This window comes from Pygoscelis adeliae, unplaced genomic scaffold (assembly GCF_000699105.1).
Source record: "Pygoscelis adeliae isolate BGI_AS28 unplaced genomic scaffold, ASM69910v1 Scaffold370, whole genome shotgun sequence".
Lineage (NCBI taxonomy): Eukaryota > Metazoa > Chordata > Aves > Sphenisciformes > Spheniscidae > Pygoscelis > Pygoscelis adeliae.
Genome location: NW_008823870.1, coordinates 236,450 through 256,375, shown reverse-complemented (window position 1 = coordinate 256,375; position 19,926 = coordinate 236,450). Strand labels below are relative to the sequence as shown.

Genomic DNA, 19,926 nt, shown 5'->3' with positions numbered 1-19,926 from the left:
AGGAGGGAAGATTTTTGTGACGTTTTCCAGGTTCTTGCAATACTGAGCCAGTTGAAACATTTCTGACATAATGCCAAAACATCAGGAAAGCTGGAGAAGACAAAATTCAAACTAGCTATGATGGAGGATCTCCTCTGGCTGTGCATGGGTTTTCATCATTAAACATTCGCTGCCTAAAGAGAGGGATGCTGCATTCCTCAGAGAGCACTCTCCTAATGCAGAGCCAAAAGGAGACCCTGCAGGGAATCCGTGCATTCGCCCACACTGGTTTTGCTGCTTGTAGTCTCATTACATATTCCTTTACAGGTTTCTTTAATACTCCCTGATGTGGCAGGCAGATAGCACGTATCACGTGAAATATCTGCCCTTCAGGCTGGCAGAGCAGGACATGATCTCCCTCGTGCTTTAGCATCACAGCATCTTCAGTAGCCCTGGGATAGGCAGTGCTGCTTTTCCAGTCCCAGAGTTTAGGAATAACGTAATCAGCTTTTGCATATGTAACAAGAACGGAATCCCCTTTGCTTTTCTGCCATTCTGTGCCTGTCACTGAACACACGGAGGCAGAAGGATGGCAGTGCTGGCATAATCACTTCAAATGGACGGTGGGTACTGGCTGCGCTGACGTTACGGTCCTAGCAGGCAGAGGTGATAACAGCTGCTCCTGGGTAGGGCATTTGCTACTTCAGATGCATGTTTTTCTGACAATGAGTAGGCAATAACAAGTCCCAGTGACTTGAATTTCTGCTGTAGCTGATGTTTCTGCCGGCTCTTGTGCTCTGCAGCTGTGGCAGGTGACGGAAACGCTCCTGATGGCAATAGAAATGTTCCTGAGGAATGGGAGAAAGCAGCCACAGCTCCTGTGTCTCTGCCAAGATGAAAATCTTTCCCGTTGAGCTGTTTGCGAGGAGGCACGACTGCAGTCACCCCAAATCATGCTGTTGCTGAGTCAGCATTAAGTCTCCATTCCGGCAATATTAGAAAGTAATGATCTGTGGCTGGATGAGTGAAGACACTTGTATCTAGCAACAAATAGGAGGCATCTGGGCAGGGTCTCTGACTCAAAAAGGCAGTCTTTGCTGGCAAAAGAAAAATGTTCCCAGGCAGAAAACCTATGCAGGGTATGTACAAATGCTAGATATTGGCACTTTCTGGCAAAGCACTGTACACTGGCTCAAGGTAGATCATGCTATGAAGATAACTTTGCAAAAAGCCTTTTGATGAATTCCGTCCCTTAATGTAAGGGATATGCTTGTACCTTGAAACTGGAGTGTAGTGGAGTTGAACTGGTACAAGGGGACTAGAATTTGTCCCAGTGAAAGGGAACAAGGTAGAGCAAAAGAGGAAAAAGATATGGTCTACTGTGAGTGTCCAGTAACAGCCAGGAGGGTAGGCATAGAAGGTGGTCAATATTCCTCTCAAAAATAATCTTACCTGCAGTAATGTCTGGCACACTTAACAATAGACTCAGATCAATTCTCTTGCTCTTACTTTTTCTTGAGGCACTGCGTGGTGAAAAGTGACCTATATACGTGGTTGATAAATAGCCAGGAACTTGCTGTAGCCACTTTCACCTGATGATCTCCAGCAATTACTGCTGGCATGGTGCACACACGTGGTCAGAGCCCTGAGGTGGTTGGGGGGGCTTTGCTGACTGGCCCCGCGGCCACGCAGCCTGTGGCAGCAAAGGTCCTTTGTTGTAGGGGTGGAACAGCAACTTTCCCTTCTGTGGCACCAAATAAGGTTTTTCTTCTTCCTTTCTCCTCTGTGTCCCATGTCTGCAGGGGTGGCATTTCTAGCTATTAATACTAATTAATAAAACTAATAATAGTATTCTATTCTAATACATCTTCATACTATTGAAAGGGTTGTAGGTACATGTGAGAAACACTGCCTGATGAAGTTCAAGATCTGAGACGTGCAAACTGAAGAAGAAAAACTGGTCTATCCTTTTTTTTTTAAAGGACAGTAAGACAAGGATCTCTGTTCCTCTTCCATGTTTGGTGCAGCCAGGAAAAGAACAAAAAAGCAGTAAATTTTGAAAGTCTGGATAGTGGAGAATATTGCTGTTTCTGGGATTTCAAGGACTCTTCATAAGCTGCTCATTCCTCAGTTACGTATTTTAGATGTTACTTTAGATGCATCGATGCCTAAGCTGAAAAAAAAACCACACCTTTGATCTGCGCTCACTTTCTCTAGCATTTACAAACTTAAAAGTATTTGTGCTAAACTTTAATTATTCCCATGTCTGGCACTGAATGTTCTGACTACTGCTGCTTTTTTGGGATGTCTCAGAAGATACCAGTGTATGTAGCTGGGTCAAGTAGCTGATGGGTAAAATGAATAATGACTTGCCGTGTATAATAGTCTGTCTATTACTGAAATTTAGCAGCTTCTCTGCCTTTTCATATTTTTGTGAAGTGTACAATGTTGTTGGCATTGTGTGTTCTTTTCTCTTGCTAATGTGAGTGTACACCACAGGCAGCAGCACTCCATTTATAAAATATCTCCACTTAATAGACACTTTTGGTGAGTAAATTTCAACAACAACAAAGGGAATTTCTGCATATAACAGCAAATGCATTGCTATTTGTTATATTCTTCAGAAGGCATTGCCAAAACTTCACTATTGTTATTAGAGCATACTGTGAAATAAAAAGATCAGGGAAAATCTCCAAAGGAACAAAGTGAGACACAGCCATGGACTTACCAAAGAAGTTGGTAACTCTCATGTGCCATGTCTCCAGTCACCTGATAAATTTGCTCTTGCTACTTAAAAATCTAATTGGTTGTAGCATCGGCATCTGTCATCTGCTCAGCCTGAGCCCAAGGGCTAAACAAAGCTCACCTTCTGCTTAAATAACAGAGCTTTTGAGGTTATCGGTGCCCTGTCATCTGCTAGGAAATTACCGGGCTGCTCCCATGCAGTGGATTTGAGACTGATTGATTAGGCTGAAGGGCAATTTACTTTGCTTTAGCCAGGTTGTAGCACCCCTTCTACTCATTGCAAATAATAATATCTCTAGTCAGCAGCCAGGTTGTTTGTTTTACCTTGGGAGTTTGAGGCAGGGCTCACTATCCCATTTACCATTCTCTTCTCTCAGTGCATGAAAGAGACACCCAAGAAAGACACACCTGATTTTTGGGCAAGAAGGAGCCAGGAAGGAATGTGTCCTCCTCCTTCAAGTTCAGAGTTGCGTTGGCACTAACCAGAGCTTTTGGCCCACCCTGGGAATGGTTCTGTGTTTGCTCTCTTACGTGAAATAGAGAAACAAAATCTGAATGATGGTGCAAAAAGATCTCCCTAAAAGAAACCTGAGTACCTACATGGCTAGAAAGGACTCAGAGTCCTTGGAGAGATATGATAAGGAGATAACTCTGCTCTCATCAGCAGGTCAGAGAAGCTCCTCTGAGCTGCATAGCAGCACTGGTGGGGTTCACATTTCCTTTTAAGATTTCAAGGCATCCATGTGGGAGTCTAGAAATATATATACAGGAGGCCTGGAGAGCTGGGTTCAGTCTAACACAGCCTACAGCAGGAGCCCTTTAGATGCTAATCTCTGTTTGTTAATCTCCTCTGTCTGGGGAAATCTGATGCTCTGAGTGATAGTGAAGAAGAAAGAAGGGTGTCTAATAATCTTTTTTTCTTGCAATTCAGAAGAAATTTAAGTCTGATACTTTCTTTTTTTTTTGCCTTAGGATTCAATGTTTCCAGTCTAAAGTGCTGCATCAGTTCCCAGCTGGCTGCTGAGAGTCCTTTTTAGGACACCATACCTAACAAGTAAAAGCCAGCAACTGTAGTGAGAATGGAGGAGTCCTGCATGTCCTTGACATGGCAATTTGGTGTATCCCTGGTACCTGCCCATCTCTGCCTCTGGGAACAGCCCTGATGTTGCTGGGCTCCCTATGCATCCCTATGAATCTTTAATTTGCACTCTCGCATCTCTATGAGCCCTCACGTCCAATGCAAAGTAAAGTTGGACTCCAAAACATGTACCGCAGGAAGAGAACTCTGGATTCCCTGGCACTGGGGGTTACTCTTGTCTGGAAAGGTTATCCAGGCACAAGAAGCCTTCAGTGAATAACCTATATGCTATATAGCAGTGTCATAAGGGTTACGCCATAGGAACAAAAATGTTGCAAGGCTGTCAAAGCCAACATTATGAAAGTGTTTTGAAGGTTATTGATGTTCTTCCTCCGGGAATTGTATTACCAGTCACTGATATCAAAAGTAACAAATTTAAAGAACCTATAAATGACAAAGCCCTCAGAGCAAGAGCAAAGAGTAAAAATAAAAAGGACTTGTTGGCTTACCATGTACCATATATTCTGTGTGGAACATTAAATAGCATTTATCTCCTATTCCTCCAGGCAGGCATCAAGGTCATGCTTGTATCCTTTCCAAGCACCTGAAGCCCCATGTCTCTGCACTTGCTGTGCTTGTGCAGATATATGGGAAGGGGTGAGGGCTGGTGTGCACTGTGTCCTGGTTAGGGGAAGGAGTGACACATGCTGTGAGGGGGAGCATATCCCTGTCAAGACTTGTCAAAGGCATTCACCTGATCCAGATGCCAGCCAGAAATAACAGGTAGTCACATAATAGCAGAGCACAGCTGTATGGGGAGTCCGTCATGCCTAATGAGAGATGGTGGAGAGTCCTGCATCCTCCCAGCTGCGCGTGGCTGCTGGCTGTGGGAAGCTGCAGCAGAGCCAGGCAGAGCTGGCTGCTTGGCACAGCTCTGGCCCCTGGGATGCTGCAGGAGCTGCTGTCAGCTTCCAACACTGCAGGAAGCTCCTTTTCTGGTTGGCGTGTGTGTGGGTGGGTTGTGCAGGGCTGGGAGTCCACAGCATCCTGTGAAACGCCAAGCTGCTGGTCTTCCCCATCTTGCACACGTGCAAACCCTTGGATGCATCCTTAGTCCTACATCCTCTGCTCCTGTATGCTGACACTCACGTGCTGATGCTGCAGGGAATATACATGGGTTTTGAGGGGCAATCAGCTTCCAAATTATTTTAACTTACTTGCATACGTACAAAAATAGCCTAGAGCTTGATGAAGCTTTAGGAGCAGCACTGAGGGACAGCATGTCTCTAGAGGGAAAGCTTATCGTGAGCTCTGGGTACGTTCTCCTGGGGTTTTCTCACTTGGTATTTGGAAATGTCAGCTTCCTGTTATTTGGTCTGCCTACAAAAATACCAATTAAAAAAACAAAAAGTGAGGTATTTTCAGGTACGCATTGGACTGTGTTAATTCAGAGAAATGCATTAATATTTAAAAATTAAGTGTTATTGAGGCAAACTAGGCCATCAGCACATGAGAGAAAAAACTTGCACCATCTGCATTCAAACCAGAATTTGAAGCAGTGTATTCTGTTGATTATAAACTTTGAAAGCACTTGGTGAATGTCAGCGGAGCTTTGAAATTAAAATAACTTCTTATTTCAGACCAGCTATTGTTGCATCTCTGGCTTGGGTGAGCCGGGAAAGGATAGAAGCCACTTGGGGCACACTTTATAATGCTGGCATTTCTGGAAGGTGATGAGGATGGAAGTGTTTTGAGCTTAGCTCTGTCTGAGCCCATTTGAAATGCAATGACAGAATTCCCCTGTAAAGGTTGCGATAAAAACAGAAAGAGGGAGAGGAGATTCTGTACTTCAGAATGAAGAAAATAAAAAGTCCTCACAAATGTCAGCTGAGGGATCTCTGGCTCATGCTTGTTGGGGAAAAATAGTCTGAATGCAGTAGCAAATCTTTTAGAGTAACAGTCTGCAAAGAGGCTGGCACTGTTACATCATATTCAATACCTCGATGTTTACGTTTGTATGTGCTAATTTGACATGGCTTTGTTTGTGTTTGCGTGGATGGTGTAACATGGTTTTGAACTATTAATGCAACTGCAGGGCAGAACTCTGCTCTGCATCTGCAGCTTTGGTGGCCGTGAGATTCCTTACTGACACTTCGTGTGCTATCAAGCATTTGCTTTGTTTTACCCTAGAAAGAGCTGTGTTCTGCTATTAAATCAAGTAATTTCAGTATATAACTTTGGCTGTATCGGTTAGCAAATTCTTTGAGATGTTCTGAAAAAGAAAAGCACAATTCACATGTAGGATACTTTGAAATAGAAGATGGCTTTGTCTCTTCTGCACCATTTTCCATGCGGAAGAAATTACACTAGTCTGGAAGTGGTTGCAACATGCAGGTTTAATATAAGAAAACAAAGAGGCATTGTTTAAGTGTAAGTCTTCGAAGGTGGAGAGTTGGAGTAACAGTATATGCACGGTATAGCAAGAAATGTGTATGTCTGTAGTAAGCCTCATTTGTCAGGAAGAGTACCTCATAGGAATTCAAACCCAAAGAAGCCTTTGCTTTGCCCTCAGAGTTATTGTTTGAAGAACCTCAAGGCTTTTGCAGAATGAGTTGTAAAACCTTGGACAACTGGAGAGAGCAAGTGACAGAAAGGAGGAGATGCTTCGATGGTTTCCATGGCAAATTTGTCTCCCTTAAAAGGCAATCGATACTAGATGCAGCAGCTGGGTTAAATGGATCCATTGCTGTTATGACGTGGTTTTCATGAGCATGGTGTGTGTTAAGAAGGAACATCTCTAAGCAAACTGAAGTAGGGCAAGTTGCTATCTGTAAGTTTCCTCTGCATGCTTTTATCATGGTTACGTTTCTATACGTGAGCAATGGCATAGCTTTAGAAGGTTATTAAACTCACTTAAACAGCTGCCCAGGCACCTCCTGTGACTGGCTGTTCAACGGCTATTGAAGTCTCAGGCTGGTCTTTAAGAATCCAGATGTACAGTCATAAAGGATTGAGTGGAAAACACTAAAAAACACGGTTTTGAAAGAGGCAAGAGCAGCTTTTGCTCCTTCTGCTCCTCTGCCTTGCTCTGCAGTTTGAAGTCTGGAGCCTGCCGCCCTTTGCAGACCCCTCTGCGGGTTGGAGCTGAGCTGTGCTGTGGTGGCAGGTGCTGCAGCAGAGAGGGATGCACTGCTGTTCAGTGCCCCCCTGTGCAGGGTACTGCCAAAGCTGTGAGCGTTTGGATGCCGAAGACTGGGGTCTCCTTGGCCATTCCCAGGCAAATGCTCTTGTGGTCTCCGCTGGGTTCGTTGCTCCGGAGTAATAACCAGGGCAGGAGATTGCCCTGCTGCATTTCTGTCCCCGGGTGCCAGGACATGGGACTTTTGCATCAGCACCACTGGCTCCACTGGGTGTTTCTAGATTAAAAAAAAGCAGTCCCAGCTCATGGCAGAATTATCTTGTCCCTGTCAGCTGCCCAAGTTAAGTTAAGTTAAAGCTTCCAGCTGGGAGCGGTGACACAGATGAAAAGAAATTTCCATTGTCCAGAAGAATAATACCTGCGTGAGAAAGAGAAGTGCCTCTTGTTTTACTTTGCTGCAGGCTTCTGGTTGTGTGGTATCGTCCTTCTGTTACACCTTTTACTAGCACAAGAGGCATTGCTATGAAAGAAAATAAGCAACTTGGAAATCAATTTCTTTTTGGAACTTTGGAGGCCAGCAATTACAACACTGTATTTTTTTGTATCTTTCAAAGTGCATATTAAATAAACGCGATCCCCAAGAGTATTCAGAGGCAGGTCTTTGTATATAAAATACCTTCAAATGTATCACGTTTGATGATGTAAGTATTTGGTATTTGTTCTATATTAAGACTCTTGCTTTGCTGCTTGCACTATTTGAATACTGCCTGATGATGACCGGCTGATCCATGGGCTGTTTGTAACCCCACAGGGTTACTGCCAGGCGCATGTACAAAGAAAAGCTTATCCAGGGAAAAGTCAGGAGATCTCTGGACAGCACTGCTTGTTTCTGGGGTTGTCTTGGGGCAATTCAAATCAAACCACCCATATTACTAAATCCTGAACACCATCCTGGACCTTTCTTTTAAGGGGGAGAAAAAGACTTTAGGACCGTTTCTGCTCCCTTACTGCCTTCTCCCAAGATTGTCCAGTGGGATCCTCTGCATTCGGCTCTGCTGGAGATCTGCCACGGGCGGTGCTTCTGCAAGGCTCAAGGAGAAAGTGCTTAGGATGGGGCTCTCACTCCTGTTTGTATTCAGGTGTCACCGCCAGCACGTGGAGGACAAATTGGCATTTCAGCCAAGGATGCTCTTTGCAGGCTGGCATTTAGGGACCTGAGAGCAATGCTCCTGAGGAACAATGGAGATTTGCCCATGTCACTGGTGTCATAGGGATGGGACAGGCACAGTTTGTTATTGGGAGAAAGGTGCAGGTTATCAAGGGGTGTTAGGAGCAGCCAGAGGAAGAATAAAGATAAAGAAGGATTAAAAAAGAAAATAACAAAAGGAAAACCTGTATTTTTCTAATCCAAACCCTGCCCTGTGGTAGCTCTGTACCCCCTAAGTCATTCTTTTGAGACATGACAGGGGGCTTGGAACTAGATGATCTTTAAGGTCCCTTCCAACTCAAACCATTCTATGATTCTATGAAATGTAGAACAGAGTACAGTTACTTTCCTGATTACACTTTATCTTCCCTTACCAAGGTATTGAGGAAGAACTGGGGAGCACATTATAAAGCATACAGCCCTGTTAAATCTTGATTCCCTTTAAAATAATTGCAGGAAATCTCATTCTTATAATTACACGAAGGTCGAAATAATTTTTTAACTTTGCAAGCCCTTCACGATTTTTCCTTCCCTTGTTTATGGTACATGGAGCTGTATGTGCCCACTGCCAGTCTCTCATCTCAAAAATCAGTGGATTTAAACAAACAAAAAATCTCAAAAGGCTTTGGGCTGAAAAAAATGGGAATATTACTCTGTTTTGGCATTGTGGGCTGACCGACCTTTGGAGGCACCTGTGGGTAGCTATAGGGTGTAAATCCAGTGACTGCAGACATGGCCAGGATGTGGAGATGGAGGGGACGGCCACTGCTGCAGAGGGAACCCACTGCTCCCGTGCCCAGGCAAGGATGATGACATTTAGCAACTGCTCCTGAGCTGGTGCCTATCAGGATGCTGATTTAACCAGGTTTAAAACCTTATAGGCACCAGTGTCTTTCTCTGCCTGGCTGACCCCAGGTGTCCTCTCCTCTTGAGGAAGCTTTTGAAGGGGAATAAGTTCCACCAGCTCTTTCATGCAGCTGGAAGCACAGGATATAAGATTAATTCAGAGAGCTGTACAGGCTAAAATGGATTTCCCAGCAAAAGGGGTCCTGCTCTGCAGTACGAGTTCTGCTTTTGCGTCCGACTCTGGGATCCCCCTCTATTCCAGGTGCTCCAGTGCTGCAACTCTCGGGTGCCAGGGCTGTGCTATGTGTTTGTTAATTGTCTCGTTCTCCCTAATTAAACATGCCCACCTCAAGATAACTTAAGGCACTGGATTGTGCATTTAAGTCAGTGTTAGATTTTTTTTGTTTTCACTGTTACTGTGAATGATTAATACATTCTAATGCATCAGCCGCCAGGTTGACTTCCGAGGCATGACCTCAATTACAAATTAGTTCAAGGATAAAGAAGTTACTGGGATTTAAACCAGTAATCTTGTCCAAAGCTAGCATTTAGTCTCTGGAAAGGAAAAAATCCCACTACTTCTGTGTCCATGTTGTGTATTTGTGCCTTGTATCTCAGGTATCCGAGGCTCCACTTTCAAACCATTAAAAATCCAGAGGAAACCCACCAGATAGACACTGCTATAAATAGCAGAAGAATCTGTCATCCACACCTCCGTATGTCTGGGAATGGTTTCATTCCTTGGTTGTTTTTAGATAATATATAGATGATACACGGACATTCTCAGTACCTGTCTCCAAGTTACCTGTGGGTACTGAAGCATCACGTAATGGCAACCTCTCAAAACCGCAGAAACCTTTTTGTATTACCTTTTTCTGGGTGATAATCTGTTAGGTGTTAATCCAGTCACCCCACAGCGATGGATGTGAATTATGTTCCCAGAAAGCTGAGATTCCTTTTTCAACCTTTTGGATGGTTTGAGGAATACAAAGTAAATCTCATGAATGAATAGCTGTCAGAGAAGAAAAAAAAACTTAAAATTTCAGGGGTGAAAGGGGAGGGAGGGAGGCAGGCACAGGAGCCGCCTCTGCATCCCCCTGCCACGCTCCTCTGCTCCTTCTGCCCTTTTGCTTTGTGGTTTAGCCATTAGGGCCAGAAAAGGCTGGTTTCACCTTCCACATTCTTAATAATGCATAGTACCTTGCAAGTTCGACATAACAGAAATAACACAGGTATCCAGCGCAAGCCAGGGCGACTGGCCGTACGGTCGAGCGGAGCTAATGGCTACTGCTCCCAGGGCTCTATTTGGGGGTAATTTCCTTGCAGGGTGGCTGGGATTAAATTCACCGATGCTCATCGTCCCTGAGGATGATTTATTTCCTTTCATCCTTCCAGCAGGGAGTACAAATGCAAAACTTTCAGGTCAGAGGTATTTTTCCAAATAAAATATCTTCAGCTGTGGCCATCGGTGATTTGGAAGCCCCTGCCAGTGAGATTTAGCCTTGAGCTGATTGCCATTGCTGAGCAGCTGAAGAGCAGCTGAAAGCTGCCCAGAAATGGCTTTTGATTTTTGCTTTTGAGCAAACCTTCATCCCCCGTCACAGCACCAAGGACATTGCTAGGTCGAACATTTTCAGGAGTTCTGGCCCCATTTTTAATACACAGATTCCAGAAGAATGTTTTTTTTTTTTTTTTTTTTTAAAAAAAAAAAAAAAAAAACACCAAAAAAAGCATGCTTTGGGATGGGGACAGCAAGAAGGGAGAGGTTTTTTGTGATTATCCTTCTCTGCCTGAGAAGGGAGACTTCCCCTTGCATGGGGGACTGACAGAAAGCAGTTCCTGAAATGAGAGAAAGGTTTCCCTCGCGGCCCTGCCGGCTTGGAGTGCTGGTGGTACTTGCCATTCCTTCGTCCGAGCATTAATCAGCCCTTCACAGGCTGCCCTCCCTGCCTGCCAGAACTGGGGAGCTGGAGCAGCCCGGCTTGTTTCAGCTTTGTGTTTCTGCTAATGTGAAAAATATAAACATGGAGTGGGCTGGTGGAACAAACAATAGCTGATTTACTTGGTTAATTTAAATAGCGTGTAGTGGGTAGCACAGGGAGGCTGCATCACTGCTCCAGCAATCATGCTGGGAGGGAGGTCTGCAGCACCATTACGTGCTATTATTACTTTCTGGATAATGTATACGTTTTCACTATCACATAGTTTTTCTCCTTCATTTTTCATGGGAACTGGCACTAGATTAATGGTTAAGCCATGGAAGAAACGTAACGCCATGCCAGTCTGATTTATTGACCACTTAGTGCTGATGAAGCTGCAAACAAGAGTCAGACAGATGTTGCAGCTGCATTTTTCTTTATCAAAACTAACAGCTTTTTGTGGGTTTTTTTTAACCACTTCTTGCGCCATCTCCTGCTTACACACCAGGGATACTGGAACAAACTCTTCCACCACCCGAAGGAGACTCTGCTGAGGAGGTGGACTAGATGCCTCTGGTGCACTGTGCCAAGGAGACTTGCCCAGGTCAGGGACAGATGGCAGCAACTTTGACTCGGATGCGTGGGAAGCGGGGAAGCAGAGCAGCTCTGCAGAGGCTCTGGGCATTGAAATTACGGGCGGCTTTCAGACGGGCATGTTTCCAGAGCCATCTGCAGCCCAGTCCAGGGCTCCCTGTAGGACCTCCCTGCTGCCCAAGGGGAGAGCTTCTGCTGTGGCATGTCCAGTGTCCTGGCCCGTTTCCCGCATGGAAGTTACATTTGTAATTTTTCTTTTAGTCTTTCACATCTCTCTTGTTCTACTGGTAGGTGTCCACAAATAAATAGTGATTCTGTGCTGATTTAGAGTTTTCCAAAACATACATATTCTCTTAATTTGTGTCAAAACATTTGAGTTTACTAGGTAGATTGGCATTCATGAGACTTGCCAATCTGAGGTCAACTTTTAGATGTAGACATAAGGAACAAAGTCGGTTTTGTGTTTATTTTATATGCTTTTATATATAAAAAGTATATATTCCAGTGCCAACCCACTGCTGAGGTCCACTTGCTTCTGCTGCAATGAAGCCAGGAAGCCTCATCATCCTGACTTGCCTATCAGGCACTATCAGGCTGTGAAAAATACCGTTTATCTGAAACAAAGGAAGAAGCATCTACAGAACTGCCAAGTCGCCCAACGCCACGGCGGCAGCGTGTCCTTGCTCTCTTCTTTGAAACTTCTCTGAGAGCAAGAGGTGTCTTTACACGAAATCTCTGAAGCATATTACTTTTTATTACTTCATCATGTAAATCACTAATTATGTTAAATTAGCTGATGGAGACTATTTGGGTATATAGGTAATCATTTTTATTATCTGAATCTTTTCTGAATTATGCATGAGGACTGTAATGTTTCAGACCTCCCCTTCATCGCCTCCCCGGTCCTGAGCAGCGCCATCCGCTCATGTTGGAAGCGGCTCCGCCACCCAGTTAATTCCCTGGGAGCCCCAGCTGTCACCTCCATCGCCCTTAAAGGGTAAAACAGGAAGGCTGAAAGGAAAACATGGCTCCGTTTTGCGTGGTGACCTTAGGATTTGCACTGCGGTGTGGAAGGAGAGGATACGGTGTTTTAATGTATGTTCTTCTGGCTGTCTCTCATCTGGGGCAGATGATGTGCCCTGTGAAACGGAAGGTTTTGAACGCATAAAAATTGAACATAAAAGGTCCAATTGTTTGTCTCCAGGAGAATCTCGGGAATAGAAGAGCCAGTGGTTTTCTTTGCTTTAGCACTTTCCAAAACTGCTCCGAAATAAGTTGTTTGCAGTTCTTTACTAGGTTTCCTTGCCTCTTCCCTGTGCAGTACAACTCTTTTTAACACAGGCTGCAAGAATTTGATACTGCAATCTAGCAGAATCTTCACTGAAAATCCCCCACTTGCAGTTTTCCTCAATAGAGGGGGAAAAAATGCAAGTTCCTGCTTGCATGTCTTTCTAACTTAAAAGAGAGCTTCCTCTCTAGACAGAGGGATGCATCTGGATGCCAGTGTGCAAGGGGATGCAGATGGAGGGAGGGCATGCTCTGTGGGGCTGCTGTGCTTGTCATGCTGCTGTACACAGTCACCACGTGAAGGGGTGGCCTTGCAGCTGCCAGCACTGTTTTGGCAAGCCTTGAGGAGCTGGGAGATGCAACCAGCTGCCCCCTCATCTCAGGGATGTGCAGGATGCTCCCCGCATGCAGGGCGCACAAGGGGGTGCAGGGTCACCCTTGCACCCGGCAGCGGTGAACACTGCCCTGCTCCTGCCCGTACTTCTGCCCAGGGCTGGCTCCAGGAGCAGCTGCCCGCCATGCCGTGCCTGGCCTCAGTGCTGTGTTTTGCTTGTCAGAAGTTACCTTCCACTGGTCTTTCCTCGGTGTGGGCATCCACGTACTGCTCCAGCCCTCTGCGGGTTTCATAAGCGAGTGCTCCCATTAGCACAACCTTTGAAAACGAACGATGGCTTATGTTCCCTCTCCCACTCAGAACAGGCCTCTAAGAGCATTAATGAAACATTAGAGTTTTAATTACACCATTATCCTATTTATTTTTATAAATAATTCCAAAGCAGTCATTAAAGTTTGTGAACTTAGGAGTAAATGACTTCAGGGAAAGAAATCAGCTTCTCAATCTTGTTATTATCTATTGTACAATCTCCCTGGGATGCCATTGGGAAACTAGCAGAGTTGTTTCTGTTGCTGCTGTTAAGATGATTCATTTACTCGCAGGATGGTAACACACCGCTCAGCTCCCTGCTTGAAACGCCTGTGTCAGTGGGACAGTGCTGCAGTGCGTCAAAGCAGTGTTGCATCCCCTCTCTCAGCCCCCATAAGAAGGTGCACAGGGAGAGAGGGGAGCTTTAAACAGCCCTGCGGGAGCAAGCGCCTTGCAATTGTTCTGCAGCAGTTCTGCAAAGGGCATGGTCTCTTCCAGTCCTGACCTTCTGCAGCTCACTGTTTTCGTCACGAAGCTGCAAGATCTTCAAAAGACAAGAAATTTCGGGCTTGTCTGAGAAGAGCCTGTCCTTGAGGCACTCTGTAATACTGTTTGTGAGCCTCCTTGGGTCCTCCCTCCCTCTTTCTGCCACTGTACGGAAAGTGTGGCTGTTACTGATGTTCTCAGGTGTATTTCCGTATATTCGAAATAGTCCGATGTGGACCAGAACTGATGAAAGCATTGGATCAAACAGACCACAGGTCCCTTAAACCAAAGCAAATTACCTGGTGTTTGTTGCAATTGATGGTTGCAGGACTCTTGCAAGTATTCGGTGTTGTATGGGTTGGAAAAAAGGTTCACCCTGAGCACGCAAGGGGAGCAGGAGAGTTGCAAGCAAAGGGCACTCGGGGTGGGGGGAAGCTGCATGCAAACTGTTGTGCCTCGTGTGTTGGCACCCCTTTTAAAGAACAGCTCTGATCTCGAGGAAATCTGGTACATGCTGGGATCTAATTATGATGCTTTCTGTCATAGTTTTAATTAGGAAGGCAAATGCAGAGAGCCCTGAGTGGAGGGAAGAGGTGCAACAACATAACTTTTGCTCTGCTCTCCCCGCAGAACCCAGACATCGTGTTGGTGCACTACCTGAACGTCCCTGCCATCGAGGACTGCGGTAAACCGTGTGGCCCCATCTTGTGCTCAATAAACACAGACAAAAAGGAATGGGCAAAGTGGACAAAAGAGGAACTCATCGGACAGCTCAAACCGATGTGTGAGTACCTGGAGGCTTTTTTGCTCTTCCGCTTTACAAAAGGTTAATTCAGAGTATGATGTCTCTCGCTGCCACCAACCTTCCCTGCGAAGGAGTCATTTGTCACCGTCAAACTCAATTACATCTGCTTGCACTTTCTTTCTTCCCAATATTCAATGCTTTTGGGATGCATAGTATGAGAACTGCCCCGACTGTCCCCAAAAAGGTCATATCCCAAAGAAGGTCCCCTCCACGCACTGGGAAAAAATTGTACGTATGGTCTTGCATTTTCAAGCGCCGTTCGTAGGCACCTACTCGGTTGCAAAGAGCCTTTGCAGTATTGACAGGTAGGTTTCCCCCAAGGGCACTCCATGTTTGTGTGGTTGAGTGTCAGATCGGAATGGGTGGCTGTTGTTTACAGATGGACTCCGTGGACCTGAGTGTTTCGGGGTGGGTATCGTTTACTGCTGTTCTAAACTTTGCAGTCTAAGGAGAAGGCTGCTTAGATGCACAGTGATCAGGGAAGTTTGCTTTGCAAACAGGCAGCTCTGTGGAGCTCTCTGCATCCACCCTGGACTATATTTTCTTTCACATTGCAGTTATATCCTATGTCTTCCTCTGGAGAATGTGTCCCAGTGTGCACAAACATCTTTTTGCAATGAAAGTTCAGGCGTAACATGGGTCTGTAAGCAAGAGAAAATTAACTGCAGGAGCCACAATACCAAATCTAGGTGCTTGCATCCGAGTCAACAAATACCAGGTTTGCTTTTCTCCTTCACCCCTGCCTCCAGTCGGATGCTGATGTCATGCCCGGCTTTCCATAATTAGAGGTCATAGCCATGAAGTGCATTCTGATATGTCTCAACCATCAGTGAAAGATCAGTCTCGCGCTGACCACAGCATTAGTGATCTAAGTTTGCACTGCTCCTTTGTTGCATCTTGAGCTCTGCAGGCCCATGTATTCCTTTTCCACACAAAGTTGGAGGGCAGAAGACAAGCAGAGGAGCAGAGAGAAAATGACACATTTGCTAAACAGAATATTGCCCCTGGGACTGATAACCTTAGACAGAAATCCAAGATGTTGAAGGTGTAGCTGAGACTGGACAAGTACCTTAACATTAAACAGGAGGGGAAGTGGTAGCCTGTTAAAAAATCTGCAGTGCATCAAGAAAATTATGTGAAAAATACAATGAACTCGCCGTAAATTTAATAACACTTGGCTCTTTTATGTTTCAGGAGGGAAGAGTGAAATTCTGCACAATTATTCAGAGTGTATATGCATGTACACATCTCTGTTTATGGATACATATCCTGGGAAACGCATCCTTAGAAATGTAGCTAAAATAAAAGCTTTAGATTCTGATCAGACTTCTGATCAGACCTAGAAAACAAAGAGAACATGGATAACCGTGTTTGGGGAACACAGAGGGGCACTTCTCGCCAAGAAGCCATCAGATTTGGTTCCAGTATTGGGTGTGCCATGAAATTCTGGAGCCAAGCACATTAGTTTCATCACTTTTTTGCATTAATCACATTCTTTCACAGACTTCACAGTTTGATTGCCTGATGTTTCCAAATTTCTCTGCCCTAAAGCAGATATGTCAATGACTTAATCAAAGCGTTGTGCATGGTGCCGCTGGTGAAGTGACAGTCTCACCCTTTTACCTGTTCCCTGTTGCAGTTCATGTAGTTTTATTCCTCTGGACTTGGAAGCTGTGTAAGGTTTTTGTTGAATCTTTTGTTTTCTTGGTTGCCATTTTTCATAAGAATTCATGTTTAAGGCAAGTTAGTGATGATACAGCTAGGGTGTGCGTGGAGGTCCAAGGCCAAATGCTGTATCTGCAGGAAGGTTTTTGCATCCTGTTTCAGACCACTGATGTAATTCAGAATTAGAAGTTGATACTAGTTCTGCCTTTGGGGAAAATGCCTCCACCTGGTCAGAGGCTAGTGACAGTGTCCAGTTCTTGACTCACTGAGAACAAGTGCTGTTTGTTCAAGTCCTACTCAGCCTGGACCGGAGTCAGGTATTAAAGCTTTTGACCTCTTTCAGGTATTAAAGCTTTTATATCAGAATCTAGGACAGCAGAGTGTCAGTGGGGTGGCAGCCAAAGGCTGGGAGCATGTTGTCTTGGCCGTGTGTGCATGGAGAACTAAAAATGATGTGGCAGATGGCTGGCAGGGAGAGAGACATCAGTCTGAGAGTCTGAGCCAGACAAATAAATCAAACTGGTTTTCCCAAAATGCAGAGAGACCCTGACTGGGATGAGCAGGGAGTTTGCTCACATTTCTTGCATGCATAATTCATTCAGCTCTCTCTTCCTTCCCCACGTCAGCAAGTGGTCAGCAGGCATCCGGGACAGGCCCAGGCTCCTGGTACCAGACTGCGTCACCTCTGTGAGCAGAGCAGTGCACTGAGGACTGGGCTGCTGAGAGGTGGCTCCTCCCGTCCTCGTCTTGAAGAAGACCTCTGCGAACCCAGAGCTTCTTGACTGGCTTCAGAGGTGTTTTTTCCTAATGCTGTGACTGTGCTTGCACTGGTGGTTATGGATGAAAAAATACCTTTTCAGGGTGGCCATACAGCTCTGAGAGCTTCATGGAAACACCATTAACTTCTTCTAACATAGCTGGTCTGTGAATGAATTAAGAGACTGAAATTAACCCATCTGAACATCTGTGAAAGGTAAATACTCACTGCAGATGCTCTAAGAATTTGGCGTTTTTTCAACATCTCCATCTGAGTTGAGACCGTAAATAATTAATCAGCCTGACTTCAGTTTTCATGGCTTTGGATTTTTGGTTTAGTTCTGATATATTTGTCACCTGCCTTCGCACTGGGACATCCATGACCTCCTGATTGTCCTGTCAGGACTATCACTGTTGGCTTGTCAGACCTCAGTTTGGCAGTCCTTGAGACTGAAGCAGACAAGCCTGGAAGGGCTGGATACACTATTCATGACCTCCAGCAGGATGATTCCTCTCTCCTTCCAGGCTAGGAGATGGGGCACTTTATCTTAGAGGTGTAAGCATGGTCAGCGAGTGCAGGGAGGGCTGTAAAGCCTCCACTGAAACATCCTGCTGCTGATGGCAGACCTGTGATAATCTGACTGTTGGCATCATCCTAACTGGTTGTCTGAATCAAAAGGGTCATCATGTGTGTTGCTTCTGTATGAATGCAACCTTTTGGGACATTTGTGCAAAATGAATAGTGATAATACATGAAAATTCTGCGGGAACGTTGTCTGAGATGCCTGTAAGTCATTTCAGGATGCCTGGTATGAAGAATGAGCCTCAATTTGGCATTGCTTTCCATTTTTTCCCCCTCTTGTGCCCCATTATAGTCTTGCTTTGAGATTTCTCTGAACAGCTTAGCAGATGTCCTTAGAGGCATCTGGTGGTAAAAGCAAAATGCAGTGGCAGAATCCAGCACAGCAGAATTCTGTCTATAAACTCCATATGATCAGCAAATTGTGGGCTAGCTCATGTTGGGGGTTTCTCCAAATCATCCCCTTTTGGCTTTGTCATGCCTCAGCTGGCAAAGTATGAGTTACAAGCTCACAGCTGGTGCTACGTTGCAATCCTTGTTTCAGGTCCACTATAATTAAGAGCTATCTTTCTTTCCGAAAAAAGCTTTTTTTCATTCCTCTGCTGCTTGGAAACTGATTGCTCCTGCTCGTGCCGCCTGCATGCAGCCACAGCTGGGGAAACTGGAGGTTTCACGTGGCGCCCATCAGACTTAGTACCTTTGGGCACAGGCAGCTCTTGCCTCTCCCTGGAGTCACCAATTCTCTCTGTTCTGCCTGTGCAAATGAAACGATCTGGGGCTCTTGGAGGTGACCTGAGACTGCATCCCTGTGTTGTCACAACTGGAGAAGGCATTAAATGCTTGTAGCCCAGAATGAAGTTTAAATAGCAGTAATCGGCATTAATATGGTTTGAAGAATTGAGTTGTTGGGTATTTTTATCTTAAGTTTATATTCAATTTCAGTAATTGTGTTTAAGGGGTTTTTTTATATTTAATCTTAAAAGATCAGTTGTGAAAAAACAAAAATGCTACATGGGATGATTTTTACCATTCCCCCACCAGTTTGTAGGAGCTACAGAGTGACTCTCAATGGAAACTGAAGCTTGCCAGCTTAGTTCCAACTGACCTCCACGTAAAAAGTAACTTAGATTTTTTTTAGAAGAGTTTGGTTTTAGTAATGTAGATGTCCAGTTTTGCTGAAATAGTACTTACACGTTACTATAAGTGGCTGTGGTTTTTTATTAAAAAGAGAATACAATAGTAGGTGCTATATAGGTTCTTATATCCCGCTGGCCTCTCTGACTTTGAGTACCTCCCATTTGCAACGGCTGCACAGCCAGTATCAGCCACCTGCTCCATTTCTCATCTTGTCACCAAGATGCGTCTCCTAACCCTTTCATTACTGCAAGTGCGGTGCTCTAAACATGGGTCACATGCAAGAATTGCACCTTTCCTCTCCCTCTTAAATCTGTAGTGACCTTTATTGTCCCCAGGGGAGCTTTTTCCCATGCTTATATGGACCACTCCTTAGGAAACGTGGTTTCCCTCGCGGGTGAGTTTTACCTACTGTAGAAAGTTCCACTTTGCCAAAAGAACAAAATTAGCAACCGTTTTTCACCTGGTACTTTGGGCAGTCTTTCAACTGCGTTTGGAGATATCACAGTGAAATAATCCCACTAGCTGAAGCTGAGTGTTGATAGTAATCCAGCATGAATCGGACTGTTAGCAGTAATGGAAATTAACTTGAGGAAATCTGAACCACATAGCTTCCTGCCCCCCGAAAAGTTGAATATTAACTAGATGCAGCAATTACAGAATGTCTCTGAGGATGCCGCGGGCACACCAGCCTTTATTTTCCATTCTTCCTTAGCATTTTGTCTCCCCTCTTAGCGTTCGGCTGCAGTAACTGTCAGACTCGATACTAGAGCATCTGCTCAGGTGGTGGTCCTCTTTTCCTGGCAGTTCCACCCAAGATGTTAAAAAATGATACTAATTGTCCACGTGGTTAGGGTGGCTTCTGACCACCCAACGAGACCTATGGTGAAGCCATGGAGACCAGTCCAGGCTCGTGCTGCGGGAAGCCCAACAGAGGAGCTGGAAGTGCTGGACTTTCTTATGTGCCGTGCTTACGATGAATTTTTTCCCCAAAATCACCCAGCACGACTTTTTGCTAGCAAAATTAAAAAAAAAAAAAAAAAAAAGGTAATAAATTTTAAAA

General features: G+C 45.0%; 1 protein-coding gene across 1 annotated transcript in view; it reads left to right on the top strand.

The window, feature by feature from the left end:
• CAMTA1 (calmodulin binding transcription activator 1) overlaps nt 1-19,926 on the top strand; it is a 336,801-nt gene that overhangs the window by 256,074 nt on the left and 60,801 nt on the right. The window contains exon 7 of the mRNA XM_009333436.1: nt 14,554-14,707. Coding sequence (XP_009331711.1) covers nt 14,554-14,707 — 154 coding nt within the window. The remainder of the gene's footprint in view (nt 1-14,553; nt 14,708-19,926) is intronic.